Source organism: Culicoides brevitarsis, chromosome 2 (genome assembly GCF_036172545.1).
Source record: "Culicoides brevitarsis isolate CSIRO-B50_1 chromosome 2, AGI_CSIRO_Cbre_v1, whole genome shotgun sequence".
Taxonomy (NCBI): domain Eukaryota; kingdom Metazoa; phylum Arthropoda; class Insecta; order Diptera; family Ceratopogonidae; genus Culicoides; species Culicoides brevitarsis.
Window position 1 is genome coordinate 6,363,292 of NC_087086.1, and position 16,711 is coordinate 6,380,002.

Sequence of the window (16,711 nt, forward strand, 5' to 3'; positions counted from 1 at the left end):
ATTAAAAATTTTTCCTTTGAGTGCATCAGGGGCCCATTAAATATACTTTTTTTTCTATTGATATCGGCAACAAAATGGCACAAAATACTATTTCTATTGAAAAGCTTTTGATTTCATTTTGTTTAAATTTTTGTGAAAATTTGTTTTTAAAAGCTTAGAAGTCTGTCTTTAAATTAAAAATCAACTTTCAATTAAAAAAAATATGAAAAAAAAAAATTTTTTGGGATATTGAATTATTTTTAAAAAGATTTCTGAAAATTAGTTAATTAAAAAAATAATTTAATTTATTAATTTTAAATGAAAATTTAATTATTTTAATATCAAAAAAATAAAAATAAATAAAAAATTATTTTTTAATTTTTGTAAAAATAAATAATTTTAAAAAATAATTTTATATTATTTTTAAATAATTAAATATCAAATTATAAAATTTATTTCTAAAGTTAAATAATATTATTTTAAATTAAATTTGTTTTAATTAAAATTTACGAAACTTTAAAATTGAAAATTTAATTTTGAAAATACCTAAATATATATTTTTTTTAATTTAAAAAATAAAAAAATATTATTTAATTTTTCTATAATAAGCTATAGTATTTTAATAAATTTAAATTTAATAATTGAATTTTAAAATTTATTAAAAAAAGTTAATCATTTTTATCATTAATTAATTTTTTGAATTTTGATTTTTTTTTAAAATTTACTTTTACATAATTTTTAAATTCAGGAAAAATTTCTTTGAAATTTTTTTCAGTTTATTTTTTTTTAATATGATTTTTAAAAAACAAAAAAAAATAATTAATTAAAAAATAATTTTTTTCATTTATTTTTAATTTTTTTAATTAAATTATTTTTTTTATATTTTTTAATTTAAATTAATTAAAATTTTAAATATTTTTTCAAAAACGTGCTTTTATTTATTTTTTATTTTGCTGAAACAAACTAAATTCACAAAATGATTTTTCCAAAAGAAACTTTTGATACGAATGAAAAAAAGGCAACTTTTGTACCAATTTTTCTCTGCATCCCAACTATGCTTCGATAAATACTATAGTTGGATAACAAACTAAAAAACATTGAACAAAACAGAAAAAAAAGTTAAAATAACCGGCATTTTTCCTCGTATTCGTCGGTGAATAGCGGCGGGTGGTTTGTTATGCAGACTTGCCTGTATAAAATAAACATCTGTCCAACTTTTCCCATAATTTACCATTTATATAAATTATTATTTTTATTACAATTTTTTTTTGTTCTTACGAAAAATTCTTTAAGAAATATTTCATAAAAAAATAAAATTATTGGACTGAATTTTAAATAAATTATTGACAGACAGACCTCAAAAAATCCGAAAAATTTCAAAATGGAATGAAAATAAAAAAATAATTCATTGACATACGGATTGAAAAAAAAAGTTTTGTCGGATATTTTTCAAATGGAAAATGACAAAGGCAACAAAATGCAAATTGAAATTAGTTTTGACAAGTTTGTATAATTAACTGTCGTTATTTCGTTCGAACTTTGACCAATTTTGGGCTCGGAAAATGCTTCGGGACCATTTTCATGCATTACCAATCGAACACATTTAAAATTTTTCGCCTCAGCGATTTTTCGGCATAATCGGCACTCAATTATTAGTTCTATTGTGTTATTCCAGTTTGTTAGGCAATTGCGTGGATTTTCTCCATGGAATCGACGATGTTTACGAATTCGCGTACTTTTGTGCGGCACATAAATTAATTAATCATAATCATCGTCATAATTTTCATAATTGCAGCTCAAAACCGGATTAGCATTCAATTATTCAGATTTTCTAATTATTATTTCATTTCGGGCGCGTCTCTCGTGTGTGTGTGTGTGATGAATGAAAAGTTGCAAATTTATGCCGTACACTCGCTGTTTTTCGCTGCAAAAGAGCATAATTTAATTTAGTGGAATTAGGCCGCACTCTGCCAGAGATTACTTACACAGAAAGGCGGACAAAAAACATATATTCAACAAAATTAAGCTCATCAGCGATGCACACAGGATGTTGGAATGCAGCGAAAAATGTTGCAAATCTCGTTTCAAAGGTGTAATTTGCAAAAGGGGGATTGTCTATGTAATCAACAGTATGGAATCACTTTGTCATGGCAGTTTGTCGTGCGACTTGATGTGAGCATGACGAATGAAATGAGGATTTTCTGTGTGCCACGGGGATTTGTCTTTTTTGAGAAAAAGTTGCATACTGACATGGAAAAAAGTTGATAACAATATTTGTGTTTGCAAAATGCTTCAAAAGACGTCAATTCAAGGGTTGGCACTGATAAGAGAATGTCAAGAGGCCCATTAACTCAGTTGGTTAGAGTGTCGTGCTAATAACGCGAAAGTCGCAGGTTCGACCCCTGCATGGGCCAAAAATTAATTTTTTTCTGAAAAAAAAAAATAAAATTGGTAAGTAAATTTTTTGAAATCATTTTTTTTCAAACATCTTATCTAACCAAAAAGTTTTAAAAAAATTAAAATACAAAAAAAATTATTTAATTGAATTATTTAATTAATTAACAAAATTTAAAAAAATATATATTTTCTAAAATTTGAACTCATTTAACTTATGTTTGACTTAAGCAAAATAATTAATTTTATTTTATTTATTTTTAAAATAATTAATTAATTAAAAAAAAAAATTATTTCGTTTAGATTTTTTCTTAATTAATAAAAATTATTCATTCTATGAAACATTTAAAAAAATTAAAATTAATTAAAATAATTTAATTATTAATTTAAAATTTAAAAAAAAATAATTTAATTTATTTCAATTTATTCTGAAACTCTAGCTTAAGTCAAAAGCCTTTTAAGATCGAAAATTATTTTTAAATAATTATTTTGGCTTTATTTTACTTAAGAATAAGTTGAAATAAATCAAGAGTTAATTTTTTTTTAATTTTCGATTTAATTTTGAGAGAAATATTTTTTTTTTAAATTAAAAAAAATAATTATTTTGCTTAACCTTTTAAATCGAATGAGTAAAAATTTTGGAAAATATTTTTAATTAAAATTAAGTCAATTAATTAAATTAATTTTTTTTTATAAATATTTTTTATTTATTTTTTTTTTTAAAGAAAATTTTAAAATTTTGATTTAAAATGAGGTCAAATTTTTAAATTTAATCAATTTTAAAATTTTATTATTTTTTTAAAATAATTTTTAAATTATTTATTAATTAATTCAATAAATTTAAATTTAAAATTTATTTAAAGAATATCGTCAAAAAATTTAAAACAAAAATCGAATTTCAAACTGACAGACAACTTTTCTCTATAGAAACGGAAAATTTTCATTTTTTCTAAATTCATAAAAAATGCTATAAAAACAATCAAAATGAAACAAAACCCATCATTAAAATCGTTATGTGAAACAGAAACAACCTTCATTAATTTTTCCTCTGCTTTTTTCCATTGTGGTATGCCTTGTTTGTTGTCTTGCTCTCGTAATTAGGTTGTAATCTGCTGTTCTTCCATCGACGACGTGGCTTGCTAACAACCAAAATATTTAGATAATTTTATTTTATTTTTATTCTTCTTTGTACCAATTTTTCTGTGTCTGTCGAAAAACCGAAACATTTTTCGTTGTTCTCCTCTCGGATTATTATTGTTTTGATTAAAAACACCAGATAATTTTCCATCGTTAAGAGCTTTCATAGGACATTATCTTTAATGAGGTGTACTGTTCAGAAATTTGTCGACGAAAAAAAAAATGGGAAAAAAATAAATGAATGAAGTGACAATAATCTGATTAAATTTCCTTTTGTGTTTCGTCACAATGGCGCTTCATCAATCGCATAAACATCCGTTTCTAATCTGCCTGCAATACAAAAGCAATTATTTATCTTCGTCTTCTTCGTTTTCGCCTTCTGACCTTTCCTCGTTACGAAACAAATTGAAAAGCAAACCATTCCAATCATCATCCATTCACCTATAATATTTCACTTAGAACCCGTTTTGAGGCATTTTTTGTGTCTGTTGTATTGTTTTGTGCATTCGATCCATTTGCTATCCAGTCCAGTTCTCTTCAAAAACCAATTTTTCATAGAAATTTCTCTCTTTGTAGGATTCCCGGCAGTGTATGGATATCAATAAATTGATCTGACAGCGCGCTCGAAACATGTTTTCATTAAAAACGGCAACAAACAACAACAACAACACGGCAAAACAGGAAAAATAATATTTCAATCAATCGATATGGCTCGTGCGATGATCTATGGTCTCAAAACGAGGAACGCTTACGAGTGATAATCGTTTCCCGTATCAATTCAATCAACATCCAGTTGCTCGATTCTGACAGGATCTGCGAAAAGAAGAAGAGGAAAAGTCATTAATTTGGCAAAAGAGAACTTTTCGTCGATTAACGTTGATTATCGCCACTAATACAGTTCATAAACCACGAGGTAATAAATAATAACTTTTATCAATAACAATTTCAGGCACATCTTTTGTCGACTTCGACCAAAATATCAACTAATACCGAAAACAGCCTAAAATCTAAAGCATCGCCAGAGGTGTGTCAAAATAAAAAAAAACTTTTCTCATTATCTCTAAACGATAACCATAAAATATCGCCCGACGACACATCTCTAAATGCTGTAAACGACCACAAATTTGACACTAACATCATCGATGGAAAATAAATAAACATAAGGCGAGATAATCTGCGAATTTTATTTCAATGGAGAGGGGAAAAAGTTAATTATCTTTCGATTTGCCTCCAACGATAAAATCGGACGTTTGAAGGAAATATTTTTTTGTGGATTATTTCAGGAGCTAAAGGCAAGGTTTTTATTTTTTTCTATTTTCTGGAATTGAATTATCGAAGGACATGAGCAGAATTTAGATTTCAAGGTGAGCTCTTAAAAAAATGCTTCAGGAGTATTTTTTGAAGAAGTTGAGAATTATTGAACCTTTTTGTGGTTAAAAAATTATTTGAACGTATTTTATGATTTTTTTAAAAAATTAAAATTAAATAATTAAAATTAAATCATTTAAATTAAATCATTTAAATTAAATAATTAAAATTAAAAATAAAATTAAAAATTAAAAAATTAAAAATAAAATTAAAAATTAAATAATTAATTAAAATTAAAATTAAAATTAAAATTAATAATTAAATTAAATAATTAATAAAAAAAATTAAAATTAAATTAATTAAATTTAATAATAAAAAATAAATTAATTAAATTTAAATAATTAAAATTAAATAATTAAAATTAAATAATTAAAATTAAATAATTAAAATTAAATAATTAAATAAATAATTCAAAATTAATTAAAATTTTCTAATTAAAATTAATTAAAATTAAATAATTAAAATTAAATAATTAAAATTAAATAATTAAAATTAAAAAAATTAAATTAAAATTAAATAATTAAAATTAATTAATTAAAATTAAATAATTAAAATTAAATAATTAAAATTAAATAATTAAAATTAAATACATAATTAAAATTAAATAATTAAAATTAAAATTAATTAAAATTAAATAATTAAAATTATTTAATTAAATAATTTAAATTAAATAATTAAAATTAAAAATTAAAATAAAAATTAAAATTAAATAATTAAAATTAAATAATTAAAATTAAAAATTAAAATTAAATAATTAAAATTAAATTAAATAAAATTAAAATTAAATAATTAAAAAAAATTAAATAATTAAAATTAAATAATTAAAATTAAATAATTAAAATAAAATAATTAACATAAAATAATTAAAATTCAAATAATTAAAATTAAATAATTAAAATTAAAATTAATTAAAATTAAAATTCGATAGAAAGCCCAATTTTTTTTCAAAAAAGCGATTTAATTCACACAACAAAAGAAACTTTTTTTTCTTTGATTACACATTTGTATCAACACAAAAAAATTTCGTTAGTCGTTTGTTATTTGCTCAGATTTACATCTGCTCCTCAAGAACGTCTCAATGCGATGTCTTGACGCGAACGACAAGTGTTCAATGCTCTTGACAACTCTAGAAATAATTCTCTATTCAAATATTATTTTCGTTGTTAGCAAACAATAATCGCATTTGAATGACAAAAAGAAGCGTATTTGAATCATTCTGATCATGATAAGCGATTTTTTCTTTGCGCTTCTCATCTTGTAACAAACAAACAATAAAAAAATCCGGGAAAGATATTATTTACTTTATCACTTTCTTTTTAAGGGGATGTAAGTAGAGTAAAGCTTGGCTTGTTTTGACTCTACTTTACATTTTTTTATGAGATTTTTTTTTGTGTGCGTTTTTTTTTTATTTATGAGATTGCTCTTTGACATGGAAATAACATCAACGAAATTCAATTTAAATCTTTTTCACTTCAGTTTTTTTTCTCATTCGCCATCAAAAGAGAAATTTAGTGCGTTTCTTTGCGAATGACGACGACGACGATGTAATGCAAATCTGCGAGAAATTCATAACTTTTTCGATTAAAATTTGAATTAAAATTCATTCGGCGGATGAATGGACTGGCAAAGCGCGCTTTGATCAAGTTAAGCGACGCAAATGCAAAAAAATGTTTTTCGAGGTTTTTTTTAAAAAATAATAAATAAACAACAAAAAATTAGTAAACAGCAAAAAAAATTTTTTAAAGCAGTCTGTAATTAAAGTTCAACGAAAAAAGTCTTAGTAGAATTGTGCAATGAAAAATTTTGCAATTTTTAAGTAAAAATCTTAAAGAAAAAAAAAATCTTCTCGTTTTGCGTCAAAACAATCGTAGATAAGTAAACATTAAAAAACCTTGAGAAAAATTTTGCCAGATGCTGTCAATATTTTTTTCTGATCAAATACCTCAAATGAATAACTTTCCAGTGAGAAAGGCAACTTTTTTTTCCTCAAATTTTTTTAAGGTAAAAAAAATAAAAAATAAGTACTTTAAAACATTTTTTTTAGCAATGAAAAGTTTTTCAACGATACTTTTCGCAAATAAGTTGCTTGAACTTTTATTGCTCTTCTTTTTTTTTTTTTGAATGGATCTCATTGAAAGTCATGTCAAATGCTTAAAATGTTAACAAAATGCATTAACACAAAAACTTCAAGTATTTTTCTCGTTTTATGTTTTTTTTTTTAAATTCCTTAAATTTTTGCTGAATTTTCTTTTACGTGGCGATTTTTTTTTCTAATGACGCATTATTTCAATATTTTTGCTAAAATGTGTCAATCAAAAGTTTAAGTCAATATGTGCAATATCTGGTCCGCGACGTAAATCGAGAAAAACAAAACAAGAGCAAATAGCGATTTGTGGTATAAAAAGTCGCTCCAAATATCGGATGTTTATCAGTTTCATTTTGAAAGTCGTCAGAATGAAGTTCTTTTGTGCTTTGGCCTTCTTGGCTGTTTTGGGTGCCAACGTTGAAGCGAGTAAGTGATAAAAAGTTTTTTGTTGTTTTAAATTATTATTCAATTTTAATGGGGATTTTTATCGTGACATAATTGCCTAAGTCATTAATTATGTTTATCGTCTCATTATCGTTCGTTCTAATGTAACATTAATTTAATTTCTGGCAGCTTTTTTGGTATATTTATTAGAAAATTTTGCGGGTAAATTTCATTTTTTGTTTGTGATTTGTTCGGAACAGTCGCGAATAAAAAAATGAAATTTATTTCCGCGTTTTGTATTTTTTTGACAATTTTGTCAGTTAAAGCTGTTAAATCGAGTAAAAATTATTTTTTTAATTTTTAAATAATTTTCTAATATTTTTTTTTTAAATTTTTGCAGAGGAAGTCGTTTGTTACATTCCAACATGGGTTGACATTACGAGCTACGTTGATACCAAACTTTGCACAATGTTCATGATCTCTTTCGGAGACGTCAATGCTGATGGCAGTATTCGTGTTCCGGATTTGTCGAGCTTCAAAAGATTGCAGACTCCGACGTCAAAGTTGCTTCTTGCTCTTGGCGGAGCGACAGCTGGAGTTGCGAACTTTAGAGCAGTTGCTGCGACGCCCGCAAGTCGTGAAAATTTCGCGAAAAATTGCTTGAATGTCGTGAAGCAACACGGCTTGGATGGTATCGACATGGATTGGGAATTCCCGGAAAGTTATGAGAGAACTACATTCGCTGAATTGCATCAAGCTATTCGTGACAAGTAAGAGTTTTTTGACGATATAAAATTCAAAAATTCTTTTAATTTTTTCCTAAATAATTTTTTATGAGATATTTTTAAATTAATTAAATTTAATTTTAAATTTTTTATTTTAAATTTGAATTTTTTATAATTTTTTAATTTTTTTTTTTAATTTTTTAAAATTTTTTTTTAATTTTATTAATTAGTTAAATTTTTTTTTTAAATTAATTTAATTTTAATTAATTAAATTTTTTTTTCATAATTTAAAATTTTACTTTGGGCAATTTTTTTTAAATTTTTATAATTTTTGAAGAAGTTTTTTTATTTTAAATTTTAATAATTTATAATTTTTTTTTTATTTTAATGAAATTTTATTATTTTTATTTAAATTTATTTTTTTTTTAATAATTTTTAAAAGAATTTTTTTTTAGTTTAAATTTTAAATTTTTATTTATTTTAAATTTTTTAATTGAGAAAATTTTAAAAAAATATTTGTTAAAATTATTTTAAAGCTATGAAATTTTCACTTTTTCAATTTTTTAAAGAAAAATATTCAATTTTAAAAATTATCATTAATTCTTATAAATTTTCGAAAATGAATATTTTTTATACATGAATTTGAAATTAATCATTTTCACTAAAAATAAAAAAATGAAAATTTTGACTTTTGATCTAATTTTAATTTAAATTAAATTTGTTTATTAATGAAACTTTTTTTTTTGAAGAAATTTCGTTAAAAATGTACCAAAATTTGAAAATTTTCTTAAATATTAGATTTTTATTAATTTAATTTTTTTTCATTAATTTCAAAAAGTTTCAAAAATTTTCAAATTTTTTAATTTTTTTTTATTTAATTTTTTTCTAAAATTTAAACTAAAATAAACTTAAATTATTATTTCAGATTCGGATCTAAATATCTCCTCACGACAGCTGTCATGCCCGGAAATTGGCGAGTACGCGATGAAAAAGTCTACGATATCGCTGCCCTTGGAAAATCTTGCGATTTCATCAACTTGATGTCATACGATTATCACGCTGATGCTTCATGGGATTACAACTCGGGAATTTTCTTCAATGCTCCCATCCGCGTCAACGGATACGGCGACAGCGTCGAAAACGGCATCAAATTGTTCATCGAAGGCGGAGCTCCTGCGAGCAAATTGAACGTTGGCACGCCATTCTACGGTCGTACGTATACCTTGTCAAGCCCGAGTCAAAACAAACCCGGCGATAAATGGGGCGCTGGCGGCACTCAAATCATGGCTGCAAATACGCCGTCGTACCACGATTATTGCAAGAAAATTGCCGATCCGTCGTACACTAAAAAGCGCGATTCGCTCACAATGTGCCCGTACATGTACAAGGGAACGGAATGGATTGCCTACGAAGACGAGCAAAGTATCAAGGACAAGGGAGATCTTGCCAACAAATATGGGCTCGGAGGTGTCATGACATGGGCTTTGCATCAAGATGATTATTCCGGAGTTTGTTCGTCGTGCAAATGGCCTTTGTTGAAAGCTTTGAACTCCGCTATTGGGCGGGCAAAGGCTTGCGATGGAAGTTCATCGGGCGGCAATGGCGGAAATGTCGTCGTTATTCCAACAACCACGCAAAAAGCGACGACGAAAAAAGCAGATGGAGGCAATAACGGAGGAAATAACAACAACAACAACAACAACAATGGCGGAGGTTCAACTACGATCATCACAAAATGTCCTTCGACAGGTACTTTGCCTCATCCGGATTGCAGCAAATTCTACAGTTGCGGAGCTGTCGGAAGTGCTCCTTATGAAATGTCATGCGGAAGTCTTCAATTCGACAAAGTTTCAGGAACTTGTGGATGGGTTTGCAACAATTAAAGTTTTGGCCAATAAAGTTTTGTTCCTTTGACGATATTTCGTTCGATTAAAATTTGTCTTTTATTATTATGAAAAAAATTCAGGGTAAGTCAGATTTCATAAAAATTAAAATATTTTAAATAAACAATTTTTTTTACTTATTTTCTTGACTTAAATGTTTGAATTTTATGTTATTTTACAAAAAATAAAAATAAATAAAAATTAAATTATTTTTTTAAATTATTTTTTTTTTAATTTTTTATTAAAATTATTTTTTTTTATTTTTTATTAAAATTATTTTTTTTTTAATTTTTTATTAAAATTATTTTTTTTTAATTTTTTATTAAAAAAATTAATTTTTTTTAAATTTTTTATTGAACTTAAAAACTTTTTTTATTTAATTTTTATTTTTTATTAAATTTTTTTTTTTAAATTTTTTTAAAAAATTTTTTTTTCAAAATTATTTTTTTTTAAATAAAATTTAAATTTTTTATTAATTTATTTTTTTTTTCAATTTAACACCTTAATTAAAATATTTTCAAATTAAATTAAATTTAAATTTTAGGCTGATTTTTTATAATTTTAATTTTTTTCGAGCAAAATATTTTTTTCAATACGTCAAAAAAATTTTATTTATTTTTTTTTATTCATTTTTAAAAATTTATTTTAATATTTTTAAATTTCTTATTTAAATTTATTTATTTTTAATTTTTTTTTGTTCGAAATCTCGAAGAAAATTGAAAAACATTAAAAAAAATCTTGAGAAAAAAACAATTTTATGCCATATTTCGGGTCTCATTTCCTAAAAAAGGTTGTAATTAACAAAATACTTGAAACAATATGTTAAAACCGCACATTTATCTGTGTCTGTCCCTAACAGAAAAACGAAGCAGAGAAAAATCTCAAATAATCATAATTATAATCCTTAACAACAAAAGAGAGAAAACAGACAGAAAGAGGGGAGCGACAGACACTCAACATTGTTTATTTTTTTTTTCGACGAACCTTTTTTTTCTTATCTGCCCCAATATTGATTCCCTTCGTCATAGACAAACACTTACTCATGTCAGACACGCGCGCACGCAAGATAAGAGACGAAACAAGTGAAATGTGTACTCGAGGGATATTAAGATAAAACCGCTTTTATTAACTGTTTTGCATTAGCATCCACGGATAATTGCCCCAATTTCACCCTAATTATTGGCTTTTTCTTTATGCGTGGGATGATATAATTGTTGTTTTTGTTTTCCTCGACGAGCAACATGGCCTGAATTTCACAACAAATTCGCTCGAATGGATTAATTATGAAAAAAAAAATGTTTCTCATTTATAATGCAAACATTGCAACGAAATTACGTTTCACTGCATTTAAATATTACACAGTTGGATTGTTTATCGACGATTTTTTTTATTGAGGTAAATGCAATTTAAAGGAAAAAAAATTTTTTTCATGGCATTTTGAACTTTAAATATTAAAATTTATTGTTAAAATTAATTCTTTTAAAAATTTATAAAAAAAATTTCTTTAAAAAATTTTTTTTTTAATTTAATTTTTTTTTTTATTATTTAAAAATTTAATAAATTTAATTTTTAAAAAGTTTTGAAATTTAATTTTTATTTTTAAATCAAAATTATTTTTAAAATTTGTAAAATTTTCAAATTTTTTTTATAAATAAAAAATATATATTTTAAAAAAATAATAAAATTTTAAATTTTTATTTTTTAAAAATTTAAAAAAAAAAAAAAATATTTTAATATTTTTTGTTTTAAAGATAAAAAAAAGCTTAAAAAAAAAAATATTAGGTTTTATTTATTTTTTTATAAATTTTTTAATATTTTTGATTAAATACTAAATATTAAAAATTTTTAAATTAATATTTTTTTAATTAAAAACATTTTGTTCTGACATTTTGTAAAAATTCTTTAATTTTTTAAATTTTATTTTATTTAATTATTTCTAAAAAAAAATATAAAATTTTTAAAAATGAAAAAAAAAATCTTAAAAAATATCATTTGCATAATTTTGTGCTTCTACAAAAAAAATCATTGCTTAAAAAAAATCAAATGGAAACACCTGGTTATTTTCATTAACAACTCAACAAATCACTCGTAAAAGCGACAATTTTAATTAAAAAAAAATTTACTCATTGAACATAAAAATCCAATCTCGAACGTGCACTTATTCCTGACCCTTTTTATCGACAAAAATCCAATTTTCTTCAATCACCGCCTTTTTCTAATCCAATAAAATTAAAACCTGTCTGTTTTTAAAAAATGTGAGCTGTGTGACAAACAATAAAAATAAAATAAAAAGGATCATGTAATTAATTCCTTTTGTGACTTGCTCAGAGATATTTTTTCGGTGCCGAAATCTCCATGGAGAAAATTGAACGTTCTGAGACCAAAAAAATCGCAAAATGATATTTTATTGTTGTCATTTCCTCCGAGTCATCGATTTTTTTTTTCGGGGCACTTTATTACAGATTTTTATTTTTTTATCAGTTTATTGTGGCAATAAAAGAATTTTAAAGACTGGGTTGAGATGCTATTAATATCGAATGTTAATGTAATTTTTTCTTCGAAATTTATTACGAAAAACGGGTTTAAACGAAATTTTGCTGTAAAAAAATTTTTTTGTATAAAAAGCAAGTTTGGCTGAAAATGGAGAGATAACGTTCGTGCATTGTCTTTCGTCATTTTGAATAACAAAGAGACGAATTGTCGTCACATATGTTTTATTAGCTACTGGCATCATGTGAAGGAATTCAGTGAACAGCTTTTTGTGCCTGAAATATGTGCGATTTATTTATATTTATTGGTTCGCAAAATTTTTTTTCGCATGAAAGTGAAGAAGAAACGGGATTTAAGCGAAGAAAATGGAGAATTATTTCCATTTATTTCGTTACGCAAGCAGAACGGGACCGAATTTTAGATAAATTTTAAAGCTTGGAAAAAGGGCTTCTCTAAATTTTAACACGCTGCCGCATTTACATTGGCAATAACAATAGATTTTGGTTAGCAAACAAACAAAAATATTGCCAACATTTTCCGTCTTTTCTTCAGACTCGGAGAGACACACAAAAAGAGAAAGCGAAAATTTGTTGTTTGTTACATGAGTAAACACAAAAGCAGAGAAATATTAGCCAGTCATGCAGGCAAATCTGTAACATTGCATTTGCTGTTAAGCCATTTTCACAATAAAAGAAGGTACGAAACATTGCAAGCCAACGATCTATAAAAAAATGTAATGCGACAAGCTGTGAATGGTGTTAAAAGCATGTTCGACGTTCGTGTTGTTTGAGACGAAATTGTTCTCACTTGTTTCGTAATTTTAAATTTAATATATTGTTTTTTGTGAAATTTTAATTTTTGGCGCGAATATTTGTAAATGTGCATTGGGACACGTTGATCGGTCAAATCCCATTGCACATTTTCATTTATTCCCGCCAAAAAAATAAAAAATGGCGTAAAATACTGATCATGATCTCAAGATCATTTCCCAATGCAAATTTTCAATATTTCCCGCCAAAAAATAAAAAATGGCGTAAAATACTGATCATGATCTCAAGATCATTTCCCAATGCAAATTTTCAATATTTCCCGCCAAAAAATAAAAAATGGCGTAAAATACTGATCATGATCTCAAGATCATTTCCCAATGCAAATTTTCAATATTTCCCGCCAAAAAATAAAAAATGGCGTAAAATACTGATCATGATCTCAAGATCATTTCCCAATACAAATTTTCAATTTTTCCCGCCAAAAAATAAAAAAATGGCGTAAAATACTGATCATGATCTCAAGATCATTTCCCAATGCAAATTTTCAATATTTCCCGCCAAAAATTTAAACTTGAAGCATTTGACCTATTTTTTAAGTCTAAAATGCATTTCACAACGTAAGATACTTTAAAAAACGCTTTAGATAAAATTCAAGAAAAATGATAAGATTTTATCTGATAAGAATTTCTCATGAATGACGCAGATTGACTCATTTTTCGGGCTTTCTGAAACAATAAAAATCAACGTTGAGCAAATAAATAAACGTTTCAGATAAGATATGAGACCAAAATTTCACCAATTGTTGTCAGAAAGGGTTCAAATTTCTCAAGAATCGCACTTCATGTCATATTTTTTTAAAATTTATGGCATAATTAGACTTACGATAAGCGATATTTGTTAACTTTTGTAATTCATAAAACATTATTTTCGGTATAAATATCTGTGATTTTTTGTAAAAAATTCTAGTTCAGATTTGAATTCGGCGTGAATTGGAGAAAAATTCAAAAAATGAATAAGTTTTTACCTTTTTTGGCTATTTTAGCCATTATTTGTGCAAATAACGTTAATGGAAGTAAGTATTTTTTTTTTATTAAAAATATGAAATTAAATAAATTTTTTTCATTAATTTTCAGAGGAAGTGGTTTGTTATGTCGATATCTCATCCAATGCAGGATACCAACTTTTATCTACCCTGAAGCCTAATTTGTGTACGATGGTGAATTTAGCCTTCGCTCAAGTCGATGCTAATGGAAATATTTTGGCGAGTGCCATGACGAGTAAGATTTTCTTCATTTTTTATAAAAAACAAAAAAAAATCAAAATAATTTTTTAGATCTTGGAAATTTTCTCAACTTTAGAGGAACACAAAAAGCTCCCAAAATGCTTTTGTCGATAGGGGGCGCTGCAGATTGGTGGAGTTTACAGAACTTTGTTCAAATCGCAGCAAGTCCTTCTTTGAGAGACGCTTTTGCTCAATCTTGTTTAACAACTTGTCAACAATACGGTTTGAGTGGCATCGATGTCGATTGGGAATTTCCTTCTTCAAGCGATCGTCAGAATTTTGTCGAACTTCTCAGAGCAGTGAAAGCAAAATTAGCTCCTGCTGGATACTTGTTGACAGTTGCTGTCGGAACTTCCAATTGGTGGGCTGTTGGATCGGGAGGCTTGGATGTTGCCGGAGTCGGGCAAGTTGTTGATTACGTGAAAATGATGACGTACGATTTTCATGCAAATGCTCAATGGGATGTCAGTTTCGGATTGTACTTCAATGCGCCAATGGATGATGTCGCAGGACGCGATTCAATGGTTAATAGTTTGAATCTCTTCAGTTCTGTGGATTCGCAAAAGTTAATTCTTGGATTGCCGTTGTATGGAAATGCTTATGCAAGAGCGGGATCTGTCAATGTTGGAGCTTCTTATTCATCAAATTGGCCAAGTACGGGAGTTTCGCCTTCTTATAATGAAGTAAGTTGATTTATTTTTAAATTTATTTAAAAATTATTTGAAATTTTATTTTATTTTTAGATTTGTGCAAGAACTGGAATGACAAAAGTTGCTGGATCAGCACCCCAATGGACTCCGTATATGTATGACAGTAGCTTATGGATTTCGTATGAAAATCCCGAGAGTGTTACGAAAAAAGCGAGTTTGGTAAATACGAGAAATTTGGGAGGAGTTATGGTTTGGTCTTTGGAAAAAGATGACCAAACAGGCGCTTGTGATACATGTCCTTTCCCGTTAATGCGAGCGATCAATAATGCTGTTGGAAGATATGTAAGTTACTGAAAAAATCTCAAAAAAATCTGTTTATTCATATTTCACTCTAAACGAAATTTTTTCTTCTAAATCTTAAAAAATAATAATTAAAAAAAAATTAAAAAAATGAAAATTTGTAAATTAATTAAATTAAATAACATTTATTAAATTAAAATTTTAAATTTATTAAAAAATTATTTAAATTAAAAAATAACTTTTTTATATTTAATTAAATTAAATTAAATTTATTTATTTAAATTAAAAAATATTTTTTTTTGTTTAATTAATTAATTAAATTAAAATTTATTTATTTAAATTAAAAAATTATTTTTTATATTTAATTAATTAATTAAATTAAAATTTTAAATTTATTTTTTTATTTAAATTAAAAATATGAAAAAATATTAATAATTTTTTTCTTAATAAATAAATTTTAATTAAATTTTAAATAAATTTTAAATTAATTTTAAAACCTTACTTAAATATTTTTAAAAAATAATTTTTTAAATTTTTATTTTTTCATTTTTTTTAAAATATTTTAATTTAAAATTTTTTTTTTAGATTTTTTAAGTCAAAATCTTTTATTTAACAATTATTTTAAATTTATACTTTTAATTAAACAAAAGTTAATAATTTTTTTTAAAACTATTTTAAAATAACTTTCATTTATTTTATTTTATCTAAAAATAGGTCGATTGCTCTTTTACCTTATCCGGAAATAGCTCTTATCCCGTTATGCCAGAATTACCTGATCCAGTTGACACGACAACGACTTCTACTACGACAACAACCGCTTCTTCCAACCCTGATGGAGCATTGCAAGTTTGTCCTACTTCAGGCTACTTCAAGCACCCGGATTGCACAAAATTCTACCATTGTGCATGGCCCGGACAGGCGCCATACACGCAAAATTGCCAACCCGGCTTATTCTGGAACAATCAACAGCAATATTGTGATTGGAATTGTGTGCCATAACGGAACTTGTTTGCAGAATTAATCATTTGTTTGATTTCCCCCAAGAATGTTTCCACGTGAATTGATGGAATATTTTCCAAAAATGCATTAATAAAATTGTAAAATATTGACAGCAACCGAGAGAAACAAGAGATAAATAAATTTTGCTACATTTCTTCGATTTTTCACAACATCTAATCCAAAATTTTATTTATTCATGCATGAGCGGCATGTGATTGTTGGGAATTCGTTCTTACCTTCGACATGTTCGGATCAAGGGATGGA

General features: G+C 25.5%; 2 protein-coding genes and 1 non-coding gene across 3 annotated transcripts; all 3 read left to right on the forward strand.

Annotated features, from left to right (window-relative positions):
- The first annotated feature begins 2,319 nt into the window (after positions 1-2,319).
- Positions 2,320-2,393, forward strand: Trnai-aau (transfer RNA isoleucine (anticodon AAU)). The gene has a single exon. It is a non-coding gene; the product is annotated as a tRNA-Ile (tRNA).
- Positions 2,394-7,321: 4,928 nt separating this feature from the next.
- On the forward strand, positions 7,322-9,982 carry LOC134831715 (chitinase-3-like protein 2). Its single transcript, XM_063845520.1, has 3 exons — positions 7,322-7,390; positions 7,749-8,118; positions 8,999-9,982. The coding sequence occupies exons 1-3, from the start codon at positions 7,333-7,335 to the stop codon at positions 9,954-9,956; spliced, it is 1,386 nt and encodes a 461-aa protein (XP_063701590.1). The 5' UTR covers positions 7,322-7,332; the 3' UTR covers positions 9,957-9,982.
- A 4,171-nt stretch (positions 9,983-14,153) lies between these two features.
- LOC134831814 (chitinase-3-like protein 1) lies at positions 14,154-16,591 on the forward strand. The gene is made up of 5 exons (XM_063845636.1): positions 14,154-14,288; positions 14,350-14,493; positions 14,550-15,181; positions 15,242-15,490; positions 16,163-16,591. Exons 1-5 carry the CDS (start codon positions 14,225-14,227, stop codon positions 16,445-16,447), a joined length of 1,374 nt encoding a protein of 457 aa, XP_063701706.1. The 5' UTR covers positions 14,154-14,224; the 3' UTR covers positions 16,448-16,591.
- Positions 16,592-16,711: the final 120 nt, after the last annotated feature.